A 24465-nucleotide genomic window follows, 5' to 3' on the forward strand; every position below is an offset into this window, starting at 1 on the left:
AGCTCATGCGGGAGGCGCGCACTGGATGAGAGAGACGAACGGCAGCGAGGCAGGAGAGCTCACGTGGGAGGCACACATTGGACGAGACAGACGAAGGGCAGTGAAGCAGGAGGCAAGGGGGAGGAGACAGTAGACCCTTTGAGGGAAGGAGGCTCCGGATAGAAAGAGGGGACAGTGGTAGCACATAGAGACAAGGAGGCAGAAGGCGACGGCGATGGAGAGCAGGTGCGGAATGGGGAGAGAGATATCGTGCCATAACATGCACGAGAGAGAGGGAAGAGAATCGCTAAGCAGAGAAGAGAGGTAAAGAGATAGAGCCCGTAACTTGCGAAATCGGAAAAAGCAAGATGACTGGAGCGAATCTTCCAGCAAAATGGAAAAAGAAGTTACTGTTAAAAGAAACTACTATTTAAATAAAGAACTGATGGTGTGAATAGGTGTTTTGACTGGACTTGCACAAAGAACTTCGGGAGACGGAGACTGAGTCACCTTTTCAGCAAGATGTACTTTTTTGGAATGTTGACCGTGGACATAGCTGGAGGCGACTGGCACAAGCCATAGGGCTGCGTCAAAGCGACCGATTGTATACATATATATCGATTGAAGGGGCACAATATGTTCGTTAGAAATTAAGCGGATCAAGTTTATCTTCACACAAGTCGTCGTCGTCGGCATCGTCTGCTGCCGCTCTTCTTCATTCCGTCGACGAAGTCCGGCGAGCTTACAAAGCTCCCGCACGTAATATCCGCTGCCTCTTGCAGTTTCATGGCAAGCACGCCCTCTGCTTCATCGATTGCCATTGTATCCTCATCCAACGGTCCAGATCTCGCAGGCGCATCCTCCTACCACCCGCAGTATACAAGAGATTCTTGAACAAGCCATCCCATTGCCATACTACCCTCAGGGTGTCTTTTTTATGAACAAAACCTTTCATTGTCTTCATAAATCTCTCGAGGACAAATGTCAAACATCTATCGGCTATGAACAACACCTGTAATAGCCACCTCATCAACCACATGAACAAGTAGGTGAAATTGAATGGTCGGGAAACTTGTTGGAAAGAATTTCTTCGCCCTTGTAAATGCTTCAATGAAGTTTCAACGAGCTTCTTCCAATGTATTTCTTCTAACTTCCTTCTTTGATATCTATCATACCACTCCACTAATCTTATATATTATGTCTCTTATGTCCTTGGTGGTGAGGAAATCCTTAATGGCTATTGGCAGCACAAACTATAAGACTTTGTGCCACTCTCATGAGACTTCAAGCCACTAAGCTCTTCATCCTTTGTGAATGCTCCCTTCAAGCAATGCATACAACCAGTGGGAGTATGAAAGTCACTAATGCAATTCTTTACACACTCCTACTCTTCTTTGATTAAGACCCAAGGTGCTCTAAGGATAATCACCTTCCCATCAGGTCTACTCCATGCTCATAAGTGCTGCATGCGATCCACCTCTCTTTGTAGATCATCCCTTTGTGCCTTGCTCTCTTTAGCACCTATGATAGTTTTCCAAAGCATATCAACTATGTTCTTGAAAATGTGCATAGGGTCAAGAAGATGATTGACTAGAAGATCACTCCAATGTGAGAGTAGATGGAATATGGATAGCTGTTTCATTCCGGGGGGTGAAAAACTTGGATCCACTTCCCATGCCCTCCTCCAATCACTTGCTTTTAGCACACGAGAAGGCTTCCCTAGAAATATCTCTCACAACTCATGGCCTTCCTCAAAGATGTTGAGTACAGGGCCTCTAATCCAGGACCATATATAGGACATGCATTATAACCAGATATTAAAAGCCCTACCAAACATTCTAATCATTGTGAAGAGATGAAAATAATATATAAATTTAGAAATCATGAAATTATATTTGATCAAGAAATCATAGAATAATTAACTTACCAGAGTACTCTCCATAGCTCGTCCAATCATGCATGGTCCACATAAGTATTCCTCGCACTATTATAAGCCCTTTCTCCAAACAGGTTAGATGCATCATGAACTTGGATACCATCCCATAACGTGCATAGCTCGTCAACTAATGGATCCAAGTAGACGTCCATGTTCTTAACCTTAGACTTGACACTATCAAAGAAAGTAAAAAGAGCCCCTTCTTTAACCATGGTGGTAGGTTATAGTTGACTAGGCAAATGGGCCATGTACTCCAGGATATACTTTGTAAGACAAATGGATTGACTCCATCCATTGTCCGAGACGAATGTGACAAGGCTCTTCCCCAAAGTCCACCCACTTCTCTTCGATATGCCTCCATGCTGGAGAATCAAGCACACACATAACGTCATCTATGTATCTGGTGTTCCAATGCCATGTCATTAAAGATGAAATGGATTTGCATCTGAACATTACTTGAATACGTGGAATGATGGAGAAGTGTCGTAAGACTTTAGCAAGGACCCTTTGTCCTTGGACATCACGCCTATATCTTAATGAACCACACGGTGGACACTCATGAAGAGTGGCATACTCTTGTTGAACGAGAATACAATTCTTCAGACAAGCATGGTGTGTGTTATGGTCCATCCCTATGGAGTGCAACATTGATTTTTCTCATGCATGGTCCGAAGGCATCTCATTGTCTTCTAGTATAATTTGATCCTTCATAACCTATATGATATAACAAAACGAATAATAAAGGAGAAAGAAAAGACATTCATGCAAGCATGTGAAACATAGAGAGGGAAGAGATACATACACCACAAGTTTTGAACCGCTCGTATCAGACCATCCATATATTGATTGTTGTAAATTTAATATAGAGAGGCAAGTGCACAAAACTGAAACATGTGCTCCACAATAAAGTGGTAGACGAGAAAGCCTACATAGCTCTTTCTCCTCTCGAGGAGCATGCTCCACACGTTGTCTCATGTCTTCTACTTCTTTGGCCATTTCGTGCTCTAAATCATGATCGTCTACTCCATGGATTGTGTCATGTAGGGCATCTATCGTGTCGTCCATGTCATGTTCTAGAACTTGATTCGAGTCCGTCAAAGTTTTCACGGGCTCCAATCCCATCGAGGTTGTCTCTGCAATTTCTCATTTGCTATGCTCAGGTTGGATATCCACGTGATCAACCAGTTCATTGTTTTTTGGACACACATTGAGGCCACTAAGTAGATGTTGCAAGCGCTCCACTAGAAATACATCCCATTTTTTGGAATACTCGTTTGCAAATTCTTTGACGTTGATGGGTGACTTGGTACTTGCAAACAACGACTGCATGGGCACAACATTTTCTCCTCTAAATAATCAACAAAATTTGAAATGTTCATAGCACTTTGCGGGCTCCATGTATATGGAATATGCATGCGAATTTGGGTTTAAATGAGGGGAAGGTGGAGCTTCTTTTATAGTTCATGCATGGCCTAGTCAATATATTCTAATTTTTAATGGAAAGGTAATAGGCCGCCAAAAAAATCAAGTTTTGAAAGAGAATTTACATGTGAAAGTGAGCTGAAGAGGGCTTTGAAAACTTAATATTTAATTTTGACACTTTTTTCGATGCAATTATCGTCTATTCTGATAGAAGTATCGAGATGGATATTTCGACGTGTGTATTTCGACTCTAGGGAATTTTTAACATAATTGGTGGGTCACTTATAGAATTTTTACTTTTTTTTTTAGGTTGCAAAGGAAGCCCAATTTTTCATGTATTCTCTCCTGTCACCTCCCCCCATTTCTAAACCCTAAATCTAAGCCCTTCCCTCAACTCTTGCTTTTAATTTTGTGTGTGTGTGTGTGTGTGTGTGTGTTTTTGCTAACATGATGTGTTTTGCTTGTTTGCAACTTCTTGGTCTTATGTTGCAAACCCTAAACTCTTGAGACTCCAGTAGTAGGTAGTAGGTAGCCCTTCTCCTTTTCACTTGCTTTTGATCATATATGTGTGTGGTGTGGGGTGTGTGTGGTCTTTCAAAATTGCTAACATGTGTTTTGTAGGCTCACAAGTTCTCCTTGGTCTATTATCCTACAAACCCTAAACCCTTAAGACTCTAGGTAGGTAGTGGCCCTTCTCCTTTTCCCTTGCTTTTGATTTCTTTGCCTTTTCTTTCGATTATATGTGTGTGTCATGTGGGATGTGTGTGTGATTTCATTGTTTTGCTGATATGTTTTGTTTGTGTTTGTGTTTGTGTTTGTGTTTGTTTTGTAGGTTTTCAATCATTTTCTCTTGAGGTACAAACTCTCTCTTGGTCTCTCCCGCTCAAGCCCTACCTCAAGGCTCCAATTAACTTACAATCTCTCCGGTAAGTGCCCTAATCTCATTGTCTTCAGTTTTTTTTTAAAGCATCTTCTTTCTTTTGATGTTTCCCATGCTCCTCTCCTTATTAAGGTCATGGTATAAGCATGGGCATGTTGATGCCCCATGCTTATGTGCTGCAAACCTTGAACCGTAAACATTGGAGCCCTTGCATAATCATGTGCATACCCACCTTTAATTGTATGTGTGTAGACCATGGATCACACACCAGACGACACACCTGCATACAGCCCCAATTTCTCCATCGTGCCTACACCACAGGCAATGTCCTAGCATGAGTTTTATAATTTCATCTCGCAAATGAGCCCCAAGAAAAGGGTTATGGCTCAAGCCTACTTTTGGGGGAGATGCTGGCAATACAAGAGAAGGCATCATTTAGCAGCGTTTCTTTGCAACGCTTTATGTTATGCTACCTATAAGCACCATTGGATAAGCACCGTTGAGCGATGCTAGTTAAATGCTGCAGCACTATAAAAATGTTGATATAAGCATCGTTATAAACACTGCTCATCAACGATGCTAGGAAAAAAATGGAGTGTTGAAATTGAGTGGAAATAAATACTTAAAATAAATAAAACCCCTAAATTTCGGATAAAATTCAAATATTTTTGAAATAAAACAACAAAATCATCGAGTCGTTATACAAACAGATCAATGTGTACATATGTTATGATGATATATAATTAATTTGTACTATCATCAAATCTATCTTCTTGCAAATAAATCCATGCATGCCAATTGGTCTATCTCTAAATCCATCATTTCGATGGCTCTATGTTAATACAAAGTCCTATTTTACTACTTGAAGAAGATGTAGAGGTATTATCATCATGGTTCTCATGGTCCTCATGGTCGTCATATTAATTGTTAGTTGCATCCTCCATTGATTGTTCACCATGCATTTCTTCTTCAACATCTTGCTCTTGAAATATACGTTTAGATCGAGGAGCAACTTGTATTACATACCACCAATTAAAATCTCTTTGGTCCGGATGAAACACAACCTAGAAGAATGAACCACAAAATATTTACAAGAAAATATATATAATACCGTCCTTCTATCTATAGATTCATCAAAATTGAAAATCAAGTGTAAACTTCTTCACAAGGTTGTGGTAGAACGTATGTGTCTCTTGAATCTTGCCATAATTTAGTTAAGTCAATTTCAAAAAATCCGCTTGGATGCTTCTTGACAATTTCTTGAGTACCTCTATATACCAATTTGAACCACTTAACATCAAATATGAACACTTTGAAAGCTCTAAATCCAATTTCCAAGATGTCTTGAATTGTTCCACAATATTCAAGTTTCTTTGCTATAATATTATTATCCCTTCTACTAGCTCAACTTTCTTGGTCAAAACTTGTTATTACACCACAATCATATGTGACTTTCTTCGAGTCCACACGTTGAGTGCAGAAATATCAACCTTTTGAACACATTCCATTATGTACTTTATACTACGACCAATCAAAAATATTTAATATAGCTTTTATGTAAGCAATTTAGTATTCAACAATATATATGTTAGCAAAACATATGTTACATGGTAGTCGCATCCCCTTGCATACTCCTATTCTTCTCTTGTAATCTCCTCTTCCATCCCTTTGGCTTGATCTAGGGCTTCTCTAAGCCATTCAATATTGCAATCCTTTGGAAGAGCCTTTAGGTTGGGTGGGTATGGCATCTGCCTTTGTGATGATATCTTAAATGCTCTTCTTTCGTCTATCCTTATCTTTCTTACATCATATTTCTCAATCCACTTTTCCATCACATAATTGTTAAGAAGACAAAATGTAATGACCTTTTTGCACATGGACTCATCCATCTTTCGAATGCATCTTTTTCCATGTGATACCATTCATTCATCCTCATCGTTATGCATGAATCTAGACATAGATGGATCCATTTGTTTCAAATATTCAGAGATGTATACAAGGGATTCTTGCACCAACCATTCCTCTGCAATGCTTCCTTCTGGCCTTGCCCTTTACCTCATACGTCCCTTCAATGTTTTCATGAAGCATTTAAGAAATAACATCCATCGGCTATGAACAACACCACACATAGCCACCTTATCCACCAAATGTACTAGAAGGTACAATTGAGTTATGAGTATGCTTCTTGGAAAGTTTTCTTCAATCATACACACCGCCTTAATTGACTCAACTCGAGCCTTCTCAATGGAATCTGGATGAATCTCCTTTGACACTATCCACCTATTCAACAAAGGAAGAAATGATGAATTAAAGAAGAACAGATAATTTCAAAGATAAATGTTATACCAAACGCACAAATCTATAGTTTTGATTGGAACTCACCTTGCCAGTCCACCTAATTTATAGATGGCATTCCGAGATTTCTCTTCTCCACACCCACCAATTGATATTGGAAGTATGAACTAGTGAAATCAATTTTTTAAAATAATAAAACATCAATATAGAGTCCACAAAACAGAAACTGAGGAGTGCCCAGAAAAAAGATATAGTTACGTACGTACCTACATCATCTTATGCCAATCATGTGACTTGAGACCATACAATTGATGCTCACCCTTCTTTTTTGTTATTGTAAATACACCCTATCATACACCACTCCACTTTCTTTAGTGCATGTGCTTGTTTGGATACAAGTGATGGACCACAAATTGGACATGCATTATATCCTGTAGTTGTGAGACCTACAAAATTGGCATGTAAGAATTGAAAGTTATTAGACATTACAATACATTAGAGTTATAAATGAATCATTTGTGCATTCTTGCATAAGAATCACATTATGAGTTATAAATGAATCATTTGTGCATGCTTGCATAAGAATCACATTATGAGTACGACGTACCTGAACACTCCGTATAGCTCAAAAAATCATGCATGGTCCACATCAAGATACCCTTGAGTGACCATTGCATTGTGGCATGAAATTTGACGAGAAACATCACGCACCCTTATCCCTCTGCATAATTGATTGAGCTCATCAATTAAGGGTTTAAGGTATACATCCTTATTCTTTACCTTGTGCTTCCCAGGCGTTACCTTGTGCTTCCCAGGCGCACAAGAAGGGCAAGTATCACATGACCCTTCTTGATGGGCATCCATAGAGGAATATTGTAGAACACAACAACAATGGGTCATTTGGACCATGATGTAGACTTCAATCCAAATGGGTTTACGCCATCCATACCCAATCCAAGCCATAAATTACGTGGCTCATCTTTGAACTCTGGACATCCATCCTCAATGTGAGCCCAAGCCGGTGAGTCAGTGGGAATCCTCATCATGCCATCGGTTGAACGATGGTTCACATGCCATTTAATTAACTCAGCATGTATTGACACCGAAATATATGTTGAATGTGAGGTATAATAGGAAAGTGCCTCAATACCTTTCGTGGAGTTTTTTCACCCTGTAAATTCTTCCTGTAAGGATCCTCTCCAAAAATTAGACATTGCATAACATTGGCAAAGGCACCCCTGAATAGTACACAATCATTATGACATGCATGAATTCGAGTGTAATCTATACCGAGCTTGGAAAATATTTTTCAAGAATCACTTCTTCTTGCAGCGGGCATCATATTGTTTGTTGGGAGAATCTTCTTTAATAATTGGAGTAGACTATTCACACTATTATTTCTCCATCCATACGTTGTTTGCAAGTTGAGAATTTCCAACCATGCCTACACTTTTGAGTACTTTGCACCCTCGTACAATGGTGTGTTAGCCTCCTTCTGTAACACATGCTCTCTTTCATGTGTTTCAAAGTTAGGTGTCTCTTCCTCACCCTCGTACAATGGTGTGTTAGCCTCCTTGTGTAACACATGCTCTCTTTCATGTGTTTCAAAGTTAGGTGTCTCTTCCTCACCCTCGCTTTGAAAAAAGTGATTGATCGTCTCCTCCATGACATCCTCTTCCTCTATCTCATGTGGAGGAAATCATGGGTCTTCCAAATGTACTCAACATGCTCCACTTTCCAAGTTGTCCTTATTACGATGCTTGTACTCTTTCTTCAAGTTTCCCCAATGATAGAGTAATGAGGCATATTGTGTAGTAGTTGCTCAGTACTTGTGCACGAATGTCCATACCCTTCACATCCTAATGACCCAGATTTTAAAAATGACACTCAACATTACATATGGCAAACCATGAGTTTACATTTCATCTTATAAGTTTATATACTAATCGAGGAATTAGCTTGCATCATTAAGTTAGCTAGCATCATTGTTTCAAATGATCCCCATTTTCTAATATGCTCCAATGTCACTTGACTTTCACATACGTAAACATTCTTGCATCTTGCACATGGACAAGGGATTCTTCCTCGCCTTGGATTAGAGGCCCAATACTCAACATCTTTGAGGAAGGTTGTCTACAAGGGCCACAAACAGTATCTCTCCAACAACCATGATTTGCGAGAGAGATTTCTAAGGAGGCCTTGTCGTGTGCTAAAGCCAAGTGATTGGAGGAGGGCATGGGAAGTGGATCTAAGTTGTTCACCCCCCTCCCCCCCCTGCGCGAATGAACCGGCTATCCATCTTCCATCTACTCCCATACTAGAGTGGTATTCTAGTCAATCATCTTCTTGACCCTATGCACATTTTTTAGAACATACCTAATATGCTTTGGAAAACCATCACAGGTACTAAAGAGAGCAAGGCACAAAGGGATGATCTACAAGGATCGCATGCAGCAACACTTATGGGCACGGAGCATACCTAATGGGAAGGTGATTCTTCCCATAGCACTTTGGGTCTTAACCAAAGAAGAGCAGCGGCATGAAAAGAATTGCATGAATAAGTTTCGTACTCCCACTAGCTTTATGCATTTCTTGAAGGGAGCATCCACAAAAGATGAATAGCTTAGTGGCTTGAAGTCTCATTATAGTCATAAAAGCTTTTAATGAGGCCAGTAATATGAGAGCATTCTTTGCAGTGCGCGAAAGAGTGAGGATATGTTGGAGGATGTATTCCTTATAGTCACAAAGGCTAATAATTATTGAGTATACACTATAGAATATATTCCTTATAGTCATTAAGGCCACTAATATGTATGCTGAGTGGAGCGTTCAAAGAACACAAATCGCTAACCTTACAGATCCGGAAGTTTGAAAGCTTTTCGTTGAGAATTTGAGATTTTGGAGCTAAAATATAACCACTAGAATGCCTTAACTCTTCAAATTTTTAAAATTGGAAAATAGATTTTGTAGGAAAAAATGAAATTCTTACAAGATACTGTTTGCAATTTTTTCCCTTTTCGTCAACAACAATGGGCCCAATGTTGCCAAGAGAATAGTGTGCTGCAAAGCTTTAAAAAAACGGCATTCTAGTGTATTTACACCGGTCAGAATTAATAGAAACCAACAGAGATTTTAAGTAGCCCTTATCTTAAGGAATGATATTTCATATATTTTAGCTATAAAACTGGCATATTGTATGTAATGCATATCTATTCACCTAAAATTTGTAATGCATTAATTTATGCCACTGACGTGGCATAAATTAATGCATTTACTAAGGCCATAACCTAGGGGAGAGCTCATGCGGGAGGCGCGCACTGGATGAGAGAGACGAACGGCAGCGAGGCGGGAGAGCTCACGCGGGAGGCACACATTGGACGAGACAGACGAAGGGCAGTGAAGCAGGAGGCAAGGGGGAGGAGACAGTAGACCCTTTGAGGGAAGGAGGCTCCGGATAGAAAGAGGGGACAGTGGTAGCACATAGAGACAAGGAGGCAGAAGGCGACGGCGATGGAGAGCAGGTGCGCAATGGGGAGAGAGATATCGTGCCATAACATGCACGAGAGAGAGGGAAGAGAATCGCTGAGCAGAGAAGAGAGGTAAAGAGATATAGCCCGTAACTTGCGAAATCGGAAAAAGCAAGATGACTGGAGCGAATCTTCCAGCAAAATGGAAAAAGAAGTTACTGTTAAAAGAAACTACTATTTAAATAAAGAACTGATGGTGTGAATAGGTGTTTTGACTGGACTTGCACAAAGAACTTCGGGAGACGGAGACTGAGTCACCTTTTCAGCAAGATGTACTTTTTTGGAATGTTGACCGTGGACATAGCTGGAGGCGACTGGCACAAGCCATAGGGCTGCGTCAAAGCGACCGATTGTATACATATATATCGATTGAAGGGGCACAATATGTTCATCAGAAATTAAGCGGATCAAGTTTATCTTCACACAAGTCGTCGTCGTCGGCATCGTCTGCTGCCGCTCTTCTTCATTCCGTCGACGAAGTCCGGCGAGCTTACAAAGCTCCCGCACGTAATATCCGCTGCCTCTTGCAGTTTCATGGCAAGCACGCCCTCTGCTTCATCGATTGCCATTGTATCCTCATCCAACGGTCCAGATCTCGCAGGCGCATCCTCCTACCACGCGCAGTGCCGGCCGGCTGTTGCTAGTCTGCACCATCCGTTGCGTCTCACGTGTACACGTGCAAGCCAGCTTCGAGCTGTGTTTCTTGGCGCACGGTGTGCCTCCAGCTCGCCTCCAGCCACCACCGTAGAAGCGCCCGCTACCTCATTGCAAGCTTGCAAGGGCCATAGCTTCCGTGGCCGCTCGGAAAGCTTAGGAAATCTGGTGCAGTCGCTTGAGCAGACCTTCAGAAACAGCCCCAAAGGAGATCTATCCCAGCGATGGCGCGAGTACCACGGATCCAACGACTGGAAGGGCCTTGTAGAGCCGTTGGATGCAGAACTGAGGGCGGAGATTCTCAAGTATGGAGATCTCGCACAGCTCACATACGATGCCTTCGACTGCGATGAGCACTCCGGCGACTGCTTGTATGATGAGGCGGATCTGTTACAGAAGGCGGGGCTGGCCCACACGGGCTACGCGGTGACCAAGTACATCTTTGCCACGTCGGACGTGCACGTGCTGCCGAGGTGGCTGTCGTCGATGTGGGGCGGCGGCGGGTCTGGGCAAGAGTCCAGCTGGATGGGGTTTGTCGCTGTTGCCACTGATGAGAAGGAGATTGCAAGGCTGGGCAGGCGCGATATTGTGGTGGCGTGGCGGGGCACTGCGACGCGGCTGGAGTGGCTGGAGGATGTGGACGGCGCTCTTATCACTCCGCCTGCCGTCGACGCCGATGAGCACAATACGGCGGTTGGCGTGGAGCGGGGCTTCTGGACCCTCTACACTTCCAGCAAGGATGACGCGCCTCACGGCAAGCAGAGCGCTGCACAGCAAGTCAGAGAGGAGCTGATGAGGCTCGTTGAGCGGTACAAGGATGAGAATCGCAAGCTCAGCATCACTATGACGGGCCACAGCCTGGGCGGGGCGTTGGCGCTGCTGTCGGCATTCCATGTGGCATCCACTGGCGTCAATAGAACGGGTGGCGCGGTGTCGGCGGACATTCCCGTGTCTGTCATCTCGTTCGCAGCCCCACGAGTGGGAAACGAGGCATTCAAACAAAGGCTAGAGGAGGTGGGCGTGAAGGCACTGCGGGTGGTCAACGCCAACGACGTGGTGCCGAAGGTGCCGGGCATCTTCGTGCACGACGACAGTAACTCGCGGTCCGACGTTGTGGAACATGCGGAGGGCCAATTCCACTTGCATGGCAACGCGACGTGGAAGGCCTATGCTCACGCAGGGGTGGAGCTGCGCCTGGACATCCGGCACTCTCCGTTTTTGAAGAGGGCCACCAACCCGGTGGACTGCCACAATCTGGAGGTGTATCTACACCTGGTGGAGGGCTACCGCAGTGCACACGAGCCTTTTATAGGCCAGCATGATCGTGATCACCCTCATCATCTTCAACTATGCATGGGTTTGATGAAGAGGGATGTGGTGCTCGTGAACAAGACCTCCGGCCTTTTGCTCGATGAGCTCCATGTTCCAGCGCAATGGCACACCAAGAAGCTCCACAAACCCACCATCAGTCTCTCGCCTAGTGATCCTAGAAGCAACAACTCTCATCAGCAGGTCGCGCCCCGGCTTCTCCATGGGTTCAGTACACAAGCCACCGATCTCCTCATGATGGCATCATGAGAGCTTTATCTAACACCTGTTTATTTAGGGCGTGGTGGTACTTCTCTTTTGCTAAGCGAAGCTTGTCCCTCTTTCCTTTTTTCCCCGCCTTTTCTGGTGAGAGAGAGAGATTCAAATTTTTGCATCTCAAGACTTGACTTGCTTGAGAGGAGCTAGGCACAAAAGGACACCTCTCCCCACCATATAAGTTACCCAACTCGGCTTACTTGTGTACTCGGGGGTTCACTATATATAAACCGTTTGTATCATGTGCGTTCAAAGTCTATTTTAAAAACCCCTTATTTGCGATGTTTCCATGCATAAATCACACCCTTTTTGTATTCAACCTGTGAATACCTCCTTTAAATAGCACCCTTCTGTATCTAAAGAAAAGGTGCAAAAAAGGGATTAAAAAAACTCCCTTTGTTGAATCCACGTGTTACACTTACATCTTTATGAGAATGACCCCCCGAGCGTGTACCCAAGCTAAATTAGAGGAATGGTTTTTTCCTGACAGAGAGAGTTCTACTTTGGACTTCTCAAAACACAAGCTAGTGTATCATCATACCTACTATAACATTCGAATTTTTGCATCTCAAGACGATTTGTTGCTTGCTTGAGAGCTGGGCACAAAAAGACACCTTTGGCCACCATATAGGCTACCCACCAACTAAGCTTATGTAGGAAAGGATCTAGGGATACTAGGGTCGGAGGGTGAAAGCATGTTAAGGTGGTACCGTTTAGCTTGTCCAGGATGATATCGCCACTAATAGTACAAACAATACGATCCCAATGAAAAATATCATATCATGCTATATATCATCGGATAGCTATTGAAGAGATCAAGGTTTTAGATGTACAAGATTTCCCTTATAACTTTTGATTTGATTTGAAAAACTTTAGTACCGCATGCCCGTTTTGCTAGTGCTGGTCCACCTTAAAATGTAGTTGCCCAAAATTCAATGGTTGGAGTCCCTAGTCAAGATAATGGAAAATGCGTTATGCATAGATTTAGATAAAAAACAACGAAAAAAGCCTAAAGATTGATCCGCGCGACAAAAGCGGGGGCAAAAATGTTATTGGCTCGCTTTAGCCTCTCTAGGAAACACATTCATAAGAGATTACCTTAGCAAGGTAAAACCCTCGTGAGGATCTTTCTAATGGCGGAGCCCGAGCACGTCAATGCTTTAAGAGCTCCACATCTCCTTGGGTAGTAGTCTTTATCATCATCTCCCACGAGTGTTGTCACACCGTCACCTTGGACTACAGGTCCTCGTCCGTCCTTTCACCTGAAATCACTCATACACACTCACTAGCATGCATTAGAGAAGGTCATAAGCAAGAGAAAGACTCAATTACACAATGGAAGAGTATGCTGCATTATGAAAGAAAATGACTTATATACAAGGCCATAAGTATTCACACACATAAACTATGGCCAATCAGGCGTGATCAGGTATCCAAGGCTCATAAGTGATCCTTAAACTATGGCCGATCGGGCGTGACCAGGTGCCCAAGGCTCATAACTGACATACTGCTTATACAATGGAGGCCAGTAATATGAGATTAGAATATCTTTGTAGTGAAAGAGGCCAACGATTACTAAGCATATGCTGTAGAATGTATTCCTTATATTAAAAAAGACTAATTATTATTTCTTTTGCTAAGCTAATAGTACAAACATGATCCCAATGAAAAATATCCTATCATGCTATATATTATTGGATAGCGATTGACGAGAAGATTTTAGATGTACAATCTCCGATAACTTTTGATTTGATTTGAAATTCTACTGCTGCACACCCATTGTGCTAGTGCTAGTCCACCTTAAAATGCAATTGCCCAGAACTCAATGGTTGGAGTCCTCACAACTATGCATGGGTTTGATGAAGAGGGATGTGGTGCTCATGAACACAAGACCTCAGAACTCTGCATGGTTGATGGATGAAAAGGGATGTGGTGCTCGTGAGAAAGACCTCCGGGCTTTTGCTCGATGAGCTCCATGTTCCAGTACAATGGCACACCAAGAATCTCAACAAACCCACTATCAGTCTCTCACTTACCACCACCACTAGTGATCCTAGACGCAAGAACTCTCATCATGTTGTGCCTCGGCATCATGAGAGCTTTATCTATGCAATTATCTAAACATGGTTTTGCAACCATCAACCATATGCATAATCTTGCCTCTTCTATGAGGCCTTACCTCATCAAAATCACTATGGTATGTGGAAAAATGTGATGATTTTGCATACGCCATTGCACATGTCAGTAAATTGCCATTGTCTATAAAGGATGGAAAAATAAAGTAGATGGGAAAATGTACTTCATGTTCTAAATATTATGAAAAACTTGGTTTTTGTTGGACATATGGTTGAGCAACATGTGCAAGTGCGGTTCAATTATCAAGAACACCAACGTAGGAATTTTGGCACTTTTTTAAGTGCTATTTTTAAAGTCAATATATCTTCCACTATTTGAGGGAAAAAGTTAGTGTAAAGATGTTCTTCAAGAAAATGAAGTGGACACAATTTCTCTACATTGTACTTATAATTGTAAACTTTTCTGGTACTCATTTTGTTTGCTCTACTAGGTTGACCTTGAAGAACTGGTTTCATAATCAAACTAAAATGTGAACCTCTAATAAATGGAGCTACATCATAGAGTGATTATTTTTTAGGCACAACCTAAAGTTTGAGGTTGATTGTAAATTAAACTTAAAGTAAATCTTTCCCAATTAAGCTCAAGTATAACCCTATAATTTATTGAGCTACTACAATGTACAATGATTGCTTTTAGGCACAAACTTAAGTTTAAGGCTTAATGTGAATTTATCGCATGGTTGCATATGATCCTTGAGTCACTACCTTAAACCACAGCACATAAAAAAAACATAGAAAACTTTTAGAACCCAACCTTGATAATGTGTTGTATCGTTCCACAATAATCAAGCATGCCAACTTCACTAATTAGGTCACTTGCACTTGAATGACTTTCTTGCATGAAATTTGCTTTAACATCACAATCAATGTTGTTCACTTCTTATCTATTTGCTTCACTCGAAAGTGATGACAACATGACCAAAGTGCACCAAATTTGTGATACTGCAACCAAAAGAAGATCATGAAATTGTATCAAGAACAAAAACTTATACAAGAGTACTATGTCTCTTAAACTTAAGTTTAAGGCTTAATGTGAATTTATCGCATGGTTGCGTATGATCCTTGAGTCACTACCTTAAACCACAGCACATAAAAAAAAAACATAGAAAACTTTTAGAACCCAACCTTGATAATGTGTTGTATCGTTCCACAATAATCAAGCATGCCAACTTCACTAATTAGGTCACTTGCACTTGAATGACTTTCTTGCATGAAATTTGCTTTAACACCACAATCAATGTTGTTAACTTCTTATCTATTTGCTTCACTCGAAAGTGATGACAACATGACCAAAGTGCACCAAATTTGTGATACTGCAACCAAAAGAAGATCATGAAATTGTATCAAGAACAAAAACTTATACAAGAGTACTATGTCTCTTACGGTTTCTTGTGTACATATAAAAAATAACTTACATGGTAATCACAACCATATGCAAGCTCCTCCTCCTCCTTGCTTATAACCTTGCCACTATATTTTTCTTGTTGTATGGTTTGCTCAAGCAATCTACTAGAAGGAAATTTTGGAAGTTGAGTGAGTGAATCTGGGTATGGAAATGCTCTAGTTGTTTGACTATTTCTAAAATTCAAACAATCTCGGTCTCTTTCCCTCTTTTCTAGGTTATACCTCTCGATCCATTTCTCCATATCACATGATCGGTTGAGGATGCAAAATTTATTAATCTTCTCTCGTAATGCCATATCCATTGTTCTCTGAAGGCCTTGTCCTTGAGGCTCTTCCCCAACAACGAGCCGATCATCATCTTCAAGATTGTGTCCACAATTGTGGACTTTCTGGCTCTGACGTACTAAGAAATTCTGTTATGTATACAAGAGATTCTTGAACAAGCCATCCCATTGCCATACTACCCTCAGGGCAAGTTTTTTGGATGAACCAATTATTTTAGTGTCTTCATAAATATCTCGAGTAAAAACATCCATTGGCTATGAACAACACCTGCTATAGCAACCTCATGAACCACATAAACAATAGGTGCAATTGAATGGTTAGGAAACTTGCTGGAAGAAATTTAGATGAGCTGCTTCTAAGGTATTTCTTCTAATCCCATTCTTTGATATCCACCATACCACTGCACCAATCTTATATATTGTCGCTCTTATGTCCTCGTTGAGGCAATCCTTAATGGATATTGGCAGCACAAACTGTAAGATTTTGTGCTAGTCATGAGACTTCAAGCCACTAACACTACAAGGAACATAGTTGCATAAACCAAAACTATACATGAAGAAAAACTATAAGGAAAACTACTCAGCGGAGTCATCACTCTCCGAGTCATATTGTCCTCCTTCTTGTCCACCTTGTGCCTACACAAAGTGAAGATATATATAAATAAAAATAGAAATTATTATAAAGGTTAAAACATATTTTGTAAATAAAAATAAAAAGTATTACCTGCATTGGTGTTCTCCTTGCACGATTGTATTGTTCATCGAAAATGATCCCTTCATCGTGAAGGTAATCTCATGTATCTCCTCTACTGTGGTGAGACGATGGTAGCCAGTCTCTGCTGGGGTAGGATCTCTATCCACAATGTCACGCTACATCACAAGATAAGAATTATAACACAACTGAAATACAGAGAATACAAAGAAAAGACATGAAGTTGCACTATACATACAAACTCGGCCTCCCATGATGCACGACCTCCAGATCCGAAGTGCAACAATCAATATCGCTCCATTTAAATTCGCCGCGCTTCTCTTTGTTGCCAGTTCACTACTCCTTTTAGGACCTCCTTCTTGTCTTTCTTCCACTCGCCCTTATGAGCAGTAGTAGATGGCGTGCCATGTCCATTTTGACCGACATCTATTTGGGCTTTCTCCTCCTTTGCGTGTCTCCTTACTAAAGACCACCTATTCTTAAGTATGTCTTTGATTTTATGTTGCACCCATCTACTATTTAAGCTTTGGTTGTGAGGATTAGGATACTTCTTGTGGATAGCTTTAATGCAATCATCCACTAGGCTCTTCCTTTGCTACTTAAAATGTAGAAAGGAGTCTTTATAGTGTGCAAAAACTACTTGGCGCAAGTAGTTTACCACCTTTCCAACGAGAGTCATCAACTATGCCACCACCCACATCTGTGATATCATAATATGATATATCACCATGATGTGGTGGTGACTCTGAAGAACTATCCCCACCCCAAAAGAACTTCCCTCGGTATCCTCTATCTCCTCTACCTCCACTCTCAGTGCTAGTGCGGCGTGAGGTACGACTGCCACTATCTCCACGACTATCCTCCCTACGGACGGCTGCCACTCTCATGAGTGCCATGATGAGTGTGAGGTGTCACATCTCCTAAAGGTGCAGGTGTAGGAGATGTTGTAGCACTAACTAGGGCTGATGAATAAGGGGTGAATGTAAAGGCATGTGAAGTGTCTAGCAAGGGTAAAGTGCCTGGCAAGGGACTCTGTTGGGTTGTGGGTGGACCTGATGGTAAAGGGGTGCCTATTGCATAGGCTGCCAACTACTCGGGAGTGGGAGTATAGCTAAAGATGCCCTCTACCTCCCTAGCAAACCGTTGTTGAGACTCGATGAGAGCCTCAACCTGTGGGTCTATGGGACAAGGGGATGAGGACCCAGGCCACATCTATACAAACACAAAAAATACTAAAAAAATATTATGAAATGAATACTTCTCGGCTCTTTAAGTCAATTGACCTCGGGAATCATCTCATTAAGAAAGCATGTAAGCCGTTATGCAAGTCGGGAATCATCTCATTCCCGGCACTATGCGTTATGCAAGCCGTTAACGCAAGCCTTGCATAAAGCATTATGCATTAGGCCTTATGCATAAAGCTTATGCATAAGGCCTTAAGCATGATAAAGCACTATGCAGCATAAGGACTTAAGCATGAGGCCTTATGCATAGTTTTATGCATGAGGCCTTACGCATAAGGATTATGCATAAAGCTTATGCATGAAGCTTATGCATAAAGCTATGCATGAAGCCTTAAAGCTTAACATGAGGCTTATGCATAAAGCTTAAAGCATAAGGCTTATACATAAAGCATAAAGCTTAAGCATAAGGCCTTAAGCATAAAGCATAAAGCTTATACATAAAGCTTAAACCATAAGGCATAAAGCTTAAGCATAAGGCCTTAAGCGTAAGCATAAAGCTTATGCATGAGCATTATGCATAAAGCTTATGGGGGTAAACTTACAAAACAAATCCCCAGCACCCAAGGGTGCAATAATAATAGAGAAAAGAAAGGAAAGATATGAAAGCACTTACCTCTTTTTTGTGCTGTTGAAAGAGAGGATTAGAGTACCTACAAAACCAACAAAAGGGTGAGCAAAAGATTAGTAATGCATATATACAAACCAAGAAAATTGCAGGAGGCATTATGCATAAAGCATATGAGCATTATGCATAAAGCTTATGGGTAAACCTATAAAGAAAAACCCCAGCACCCAAGGGTGCAACAATAATAGAGGAAAGAGAGGAAAGATATGAAAGCACTTACCTCTTTTTTGTGATGTTGAAAGAGAGGATTAGAGTACCTACAAAACCAACAAAAGGGTGAGCAAAAGATTAGTAATGCATATATACAAACCAAGAAAATTCCAGGAGGCATTATGCATAAAGCATATGAGCATTATGCATAAAGCTTATGGGTAAACCTATAAAGAAAAACCCCAGCACCCAAGGGTGCAACAATAATAGAGGAAAGAGAGGAAAGATATGAAAGAACTTACCTCTTTTTAGTGATGTTAAAAGAGAGGATTAGAGGACCTACAAAACCAACAAAAGGGTGAGAAAAGATTAGTAATGCATACATACAAACCAAGAAAATATTAAGAAGATTAGCAATGCATACATACAAAAGATTAGTAATCAAATATTAAGACAATATAATAAACAAACCAAGAGGCCTACCTTGGTTATTTGTGATTTTTGAGGTAAAAATCTATAAAATAGTCCAAAAGTGAGCTACATAAACACTTGATTAGCTTAAGCAAAAAAGAAAAATAGGGTTCAAGAAGAAGAGCAAGAGTAAGAGCAAGAGCAAGATCAACAAAAAGAACAAGAAGAAAAGGAGCAAGAAGAAGAAGAAGAGAAAGAGACTCACCACAACCTTAAGGTATGTACCAAGGTAAACTCTTACTCCACAGTCCTTTGTAAAGCAAATTTATAGCTTAGTAATGAAGCTTGAGAGGGTGAAAGAGGCTTGAGAGGGTTAGATTCTTGAGAGGGTGAGAGAGGATAGGACGGGATGCTTTTTGGAAGAACTGCATTTTGTCAAACTACTGGCAAAACACTCTCGAGTTTAATTTTTGGTCTTTTTCGCCACAGTGCGCATCTATTTTCGTGTCTATAAACATGTCTATATACACGTCTAAAAATGCATCTATTCTACAGAGTACACGCATTTACAGACGCGTGTATAGATGTGAAACAGAACAATTTTTAAACACACATAGAAAGATAAAAATTATTTATTCTTTTTTTGAATATGCAAGATGTCTTTCATCAATCAGTTCTTCTAGTGAATGATGAGTCCCTTTGTGTTCAAAATCGAGATCGTTGGTTGCAACAAAAAATAAAATGTATGTGTGATCGTTGTTGGATGTATGCAGTGACAACGTAGCATTACGATGAATCACATTTAAAATGTATGGAAAATGAAAACCGACGAGGTCAATGGTAAGTACACTTTTCTTATATTGTAAGAATTTAATTAAGAGTTAGTATTCAATGGAGACTCACTTTGAAATACTCATGTGTAGGATAATGCACTGCACCCTTCTATGTTAACTCATAGGCGGCGTCAAGAGGCCAAGCGTCATAGAGAACGTAGAAGTGGTGGAGGATTGGAATGATGGAGATACAAGCCCACGACTCTTTCCTCATGAGATGGTGGAGGAAAAGGTTTTAGAAGATATGGTACATGCTGTATTTGCCAATGAGCGTAGTGAAAATGAAAAAGCCATGGAAAATGATCACCTTTATAACGCGGCTTCGACCCCACTTTTTGAGGGATGCACATATTCCATTCTACACACTGTTCTTGAGTTTCTCAACTTGCTTCTCAACTTGCAAACAATCTATGGATGGAGCAATGCAAGTTTGAATGCACTTCTCAAGTGAGTTTTCTACTTTCATAAATTGTATACTTCCATTATAGATATATAAGAAGAAATTATTTTTTATCTTAATGTATTTGATTGTTTTGTCGATAGGATTTTGTCGAAGATTCTTCCAAAGGAGAATAAATTACCAACCTCAAGAGACCAAGCAAGGCGCTTTGTGACATCTCTTGGAGGCTATCTCTTGGAGGCTTGGATTATACTCACATCCATGCATGTATCAATGGTTGTGTTCTCTTCCATGGGATACATGTGGTGGCTCAAGAGTGTCCTATTTGTGGCGAGTCAAGATATCGAGAAAACCTTAAAGGTCTACATGTGCCGCGTAGGTGTTGCAACATTTTCCCATCACTCCTCACATCCAACACGTATTCAAGTGAAAATCTATTGCAGATCTCATGTCATGGCATTCCTCTCATCGATCCAATGATGGAAAGATGAGAATTCCTTCAGACACTCCTGCATGGAAGCACATCGAGGAAATGTGGCCAAGCTTCAAGGAAGAGCCTAGACATTTGAGACTTGTATTGGGTATGGATGGTGTTAATCCTTTTGGAATCAAGAGCACCTCATATAGTATATGGCTAGTGGTAGTGGTGGTGAATTACAAAATTCCTCCATCCATGGCAATAAAGAAAGGACATGTCATGTTATCCCTTCACATTCGTGGAAAACATAAGGTAAAGAATATGGATATATATCTTGAGCCCTTGATTGATGAGCTTGAGATACTTTGGAGAGGTATCCATGTGCATGACATATGTCGGCCTCCATGAGACTTTCTCTTCTTGAAGGCCATCTTGATGTGGACGATGCACAACTTTCCTGGTTATGGCGAGTGTTCAGGTGAGTCAAATGGGTTTCTATTCATGATGATTCTTTATTATCATTGTATTATTTTTTGAGATGCTTGAATGTCTATGTTGTTTAGGTCTCTCCACATCTAGATACCATGCATGTTCTATTTGTGGTCCATAATTGGTGGCATCTAGGCCAGAGAGCTTGAAGAAAGTGAGAGAATCATCATCGATTTCTCCCTTATCATCATGCCAAATTTGTTCGTTCTTGGATGGGAGTCTCTCCACATCCACTAAGCATGGGAGATTGGAAGGCATTATGGAATGGAGTGGAAAGCCCTCCTCCCCCGGCATGAATAGGTAATATATCTTTGACATAGAATTCCAATACAAGCTTTGGATGAAAAAATAATCCTCTTAATATTTGTTCTTATTTGATAAGGTACTCTATCTTCTTTCGCCTACCATATTGGACGAGCCTCAAAATCAACCATCTTCTTGATCCAATGCACATCTTCAATAATGTCGCCTCTAACATTTGGGAGCACTTGAGAGGAACACGAGACTCCTTCCTTGTAAGAGAGGATCTACAAAGCATAGAGAGGATGCAAAGAGTTTGGCCACAAGAGGGACCAAATGGGAAGACAATTCTACCTCGAGCACCTTGGATATTGACAAAGAAGGAGGAGAAGTTGGTGAAAGATGCCATTAAGAGAGGATCTACAAAGCATAGAGAGGATGCAAAGAGTTTGGCCACAAGAGGGACCAAATGGGAAGACAATTCTACCTTGAGCACCTTGGATATTGACAAAGAAGGAGAAGCAGCAGATGCCATTACTACATTCCGTACTCCAACGGGGTGCATGAGGTGTTTAAAAGGTGCCTTCACAAAGACAAATAAGAGAGGTGTTGAGAAATTATATGGCTTCAAGTCCCACGATTGGCACAAGATGCTTCAAGTAAGTGAGATATTGAAGTTGTTTAACTTGTTTAATCATGATGTATCTAATCATGGTGCATAAATGTTTATAGTTCATTCTTCCTACAAGCATTTTCAATTGTGCATCCCACAAAGTGCGAGAGACAATTTATAAGATAAGGGGGGAGCTTGTGAGGTTTGTACCCCAAACCTTCGTAGCCAATTTTCTACACGCGTTTTCCTCAAAATGATTTGTTTATTGTTTTGCATTGTAGATATGTGAGCTCAAAGGAAATCGATCCATGTGGCTATGAGGGTTTGTACCCCAAACCCTCATAGCCAATTTTCTCCTCAAAATGATTTGTTTATTGTTTCGCATTGTAGATATGTGAGCTCAAAGGAAATCGATCCATGTACACTTGACTATGCAAGGGTCATGACGGTGGAGGTGGTTTGTTTGGTGGAGGAGACATTCCCACGATCAATTCTCACAAGCCAACTACATCTTATGGTTCATTTAATTGATCAGATTGCCATATGTGGCACTGTGCATGCTCGATGGATGTACTTTCTTGAGCGTTTCATGAAGACCTTGAAGGATTTTGTAAGGAAAAATGCAAAGCCAGAAGGTAGTATGGCTGAGGGTTGGTTGGTACAAGAATCACTTGTTTATATCTCAGAATACCTTCGCGAAGTGGATCCTTCTCTCCCTCGCCTATGGAGCAATGAAGAAGACTTGAGGATGACCTCTCATGCTCCTCAAGGAAAGGGAAAGACCAAAGTCATAGATACAGAGATGCATAGTAAGCTTAATACCTTTTGTGTGCTTAATAGTGATGTGATGAGAAGATGGGTGGCAAAGTATGAGGATGAAAAGGCAAGAAGACAAAGTGAAAGGTCGGCATTCCGTAAGTGCCATGGATGTAGTGTGCCATACCCCGAGCACCTACGTCAATGTCACTCAACTTTCACATACGTAAACATTCTTGCATCTTGCACATGGACAAGGGATTCTTCCTCCAATTAATGGTGACCCATCTTTATCTGAACTAGTAGAAGACATTTGTATCGGGCAACAAAAGTGTGCAATTAAAAAACTAAATATGAATACATGCATTAAGTCTAGCAGTGTTAATGTTATATGCATAGGTTTTCTCTTTGGAATTTACCCAATGTCGCTACTATAAACATCGCTATAAGCATCAATATAAGCGCCGCTAGGCGTCATTTTTAGCAGTGATGATAGCGGTGCTGCTAAGAAAATTAACCTTGCAAACCCGTGGCACCACCAACACCTATCTTTCTCTTCCCCAAAAAATTCCCTACACTCCTTTCCTTGAGTTCTTGCACCAACTCCTCCCTTCCATCAATCTTTCTCCCCTAACATACATTTGTACTCTTTATATTCTCCTTTCTCTTCCCCTTCCCCTTCCTCTTCATGAGACTCTTTCTCGTCATTAAATGGTTATGGTGTAAGCTCTTGAAGGTATTTTTCTCTTTTGTTTTATTATAATGCATTAGTTTAGGGTTGTTTTTCTTCTTCCCCTTCCCCTTCCCCTTCCCCTTGTTGTTTCTCTTTCTTTTCCTATCCATTACTCTACAAGTGATGGTGCGACCTAATGATTAGGGTTTGCTTCTATTATGCTTAACCTAATGATTAATAAGAAACATAATGAGATTAAGATTAATGCACAAAGTACTAACCTTCTCCTTTTGCTTCTTCTCCTTCTCCTTTTTGTGCATATTCTTAATGTGTATTGAACTTTTGTATGTTTCTTGTGTTTGGTGGGTAGAGTTCATTAAATGTGTTACTAATCACTCTTTTACCTTTTTATGTTGTGTAGGTCTTGCACTAATCATCTCTTTTAGATAGACAATATAGAGGTAAGCTGTCTTTTGCTTGTATTCTTTAGGGTTTTGTATCTATGCATTAAGATTTTAAGGCTTTTTATTACTAATTACTTTTTTTCATCTTTTGTTTGTAGGTCCTCTAATCGTCTCCTTTAGCTTCACCAAAAAGAGGTAAGCCCTCTAATCATCTATCTTTTATTGCACCCTAGGCTTTTAAAGCATGCATGCATCTAGATTAAGCTTAATGTATAGATTAAGCTCTATGCATAGAGCTTGATCCATGCATTAAGCTTTATACATAGAGCCTAATCTATGCATTAATCTCTATGCATAGAGATTAATCTATGCATAGAGCTTAGTCTATGCATAGATT

The 24465-nt window shown here is 40.8% G+C and overlaps 1 protein-coding gene across 1 annotated transcript; it reads left to right on the top strand.

The window, feature by feature from the left end:
* The first annotated feature begins 10435 nt into the window (after nt 1-10435).
* On the top strand, nt 10436-12596 carry LOC147640030 (phospholipase A1-II 4-like). Its single transcript, XM_086776388.1, has one exon. The coding sequence runs from the start codon at nt 10574-10576 to the stop codon at nt 12269-12271; it is 1698 nt and encodes a 565-aa protein (XP_086632514.1). The 5' UTR covers nt 10436-10573; the 3' UTR covers nt 12272-12596.
* Nucleotides 12597-24465: the final 11869 nt, after the last annotated feature.

Source organism: Cibotium barometz, chromosome 3 (assembly GCF_041138505.1).
Source record: "Cibotium barometz isolate CiBa-2024 chromosome 3, ASM4113850v1, whole genome shotgun sequence".
In the NCBI taxonomy this organism is placed as follows: Eukaryota; Viridiplantae; Streptophyta; class Polypodiopsida; order Cyatheales; family Cibotiaceae; genus Cibotium; species Cibotium barometz.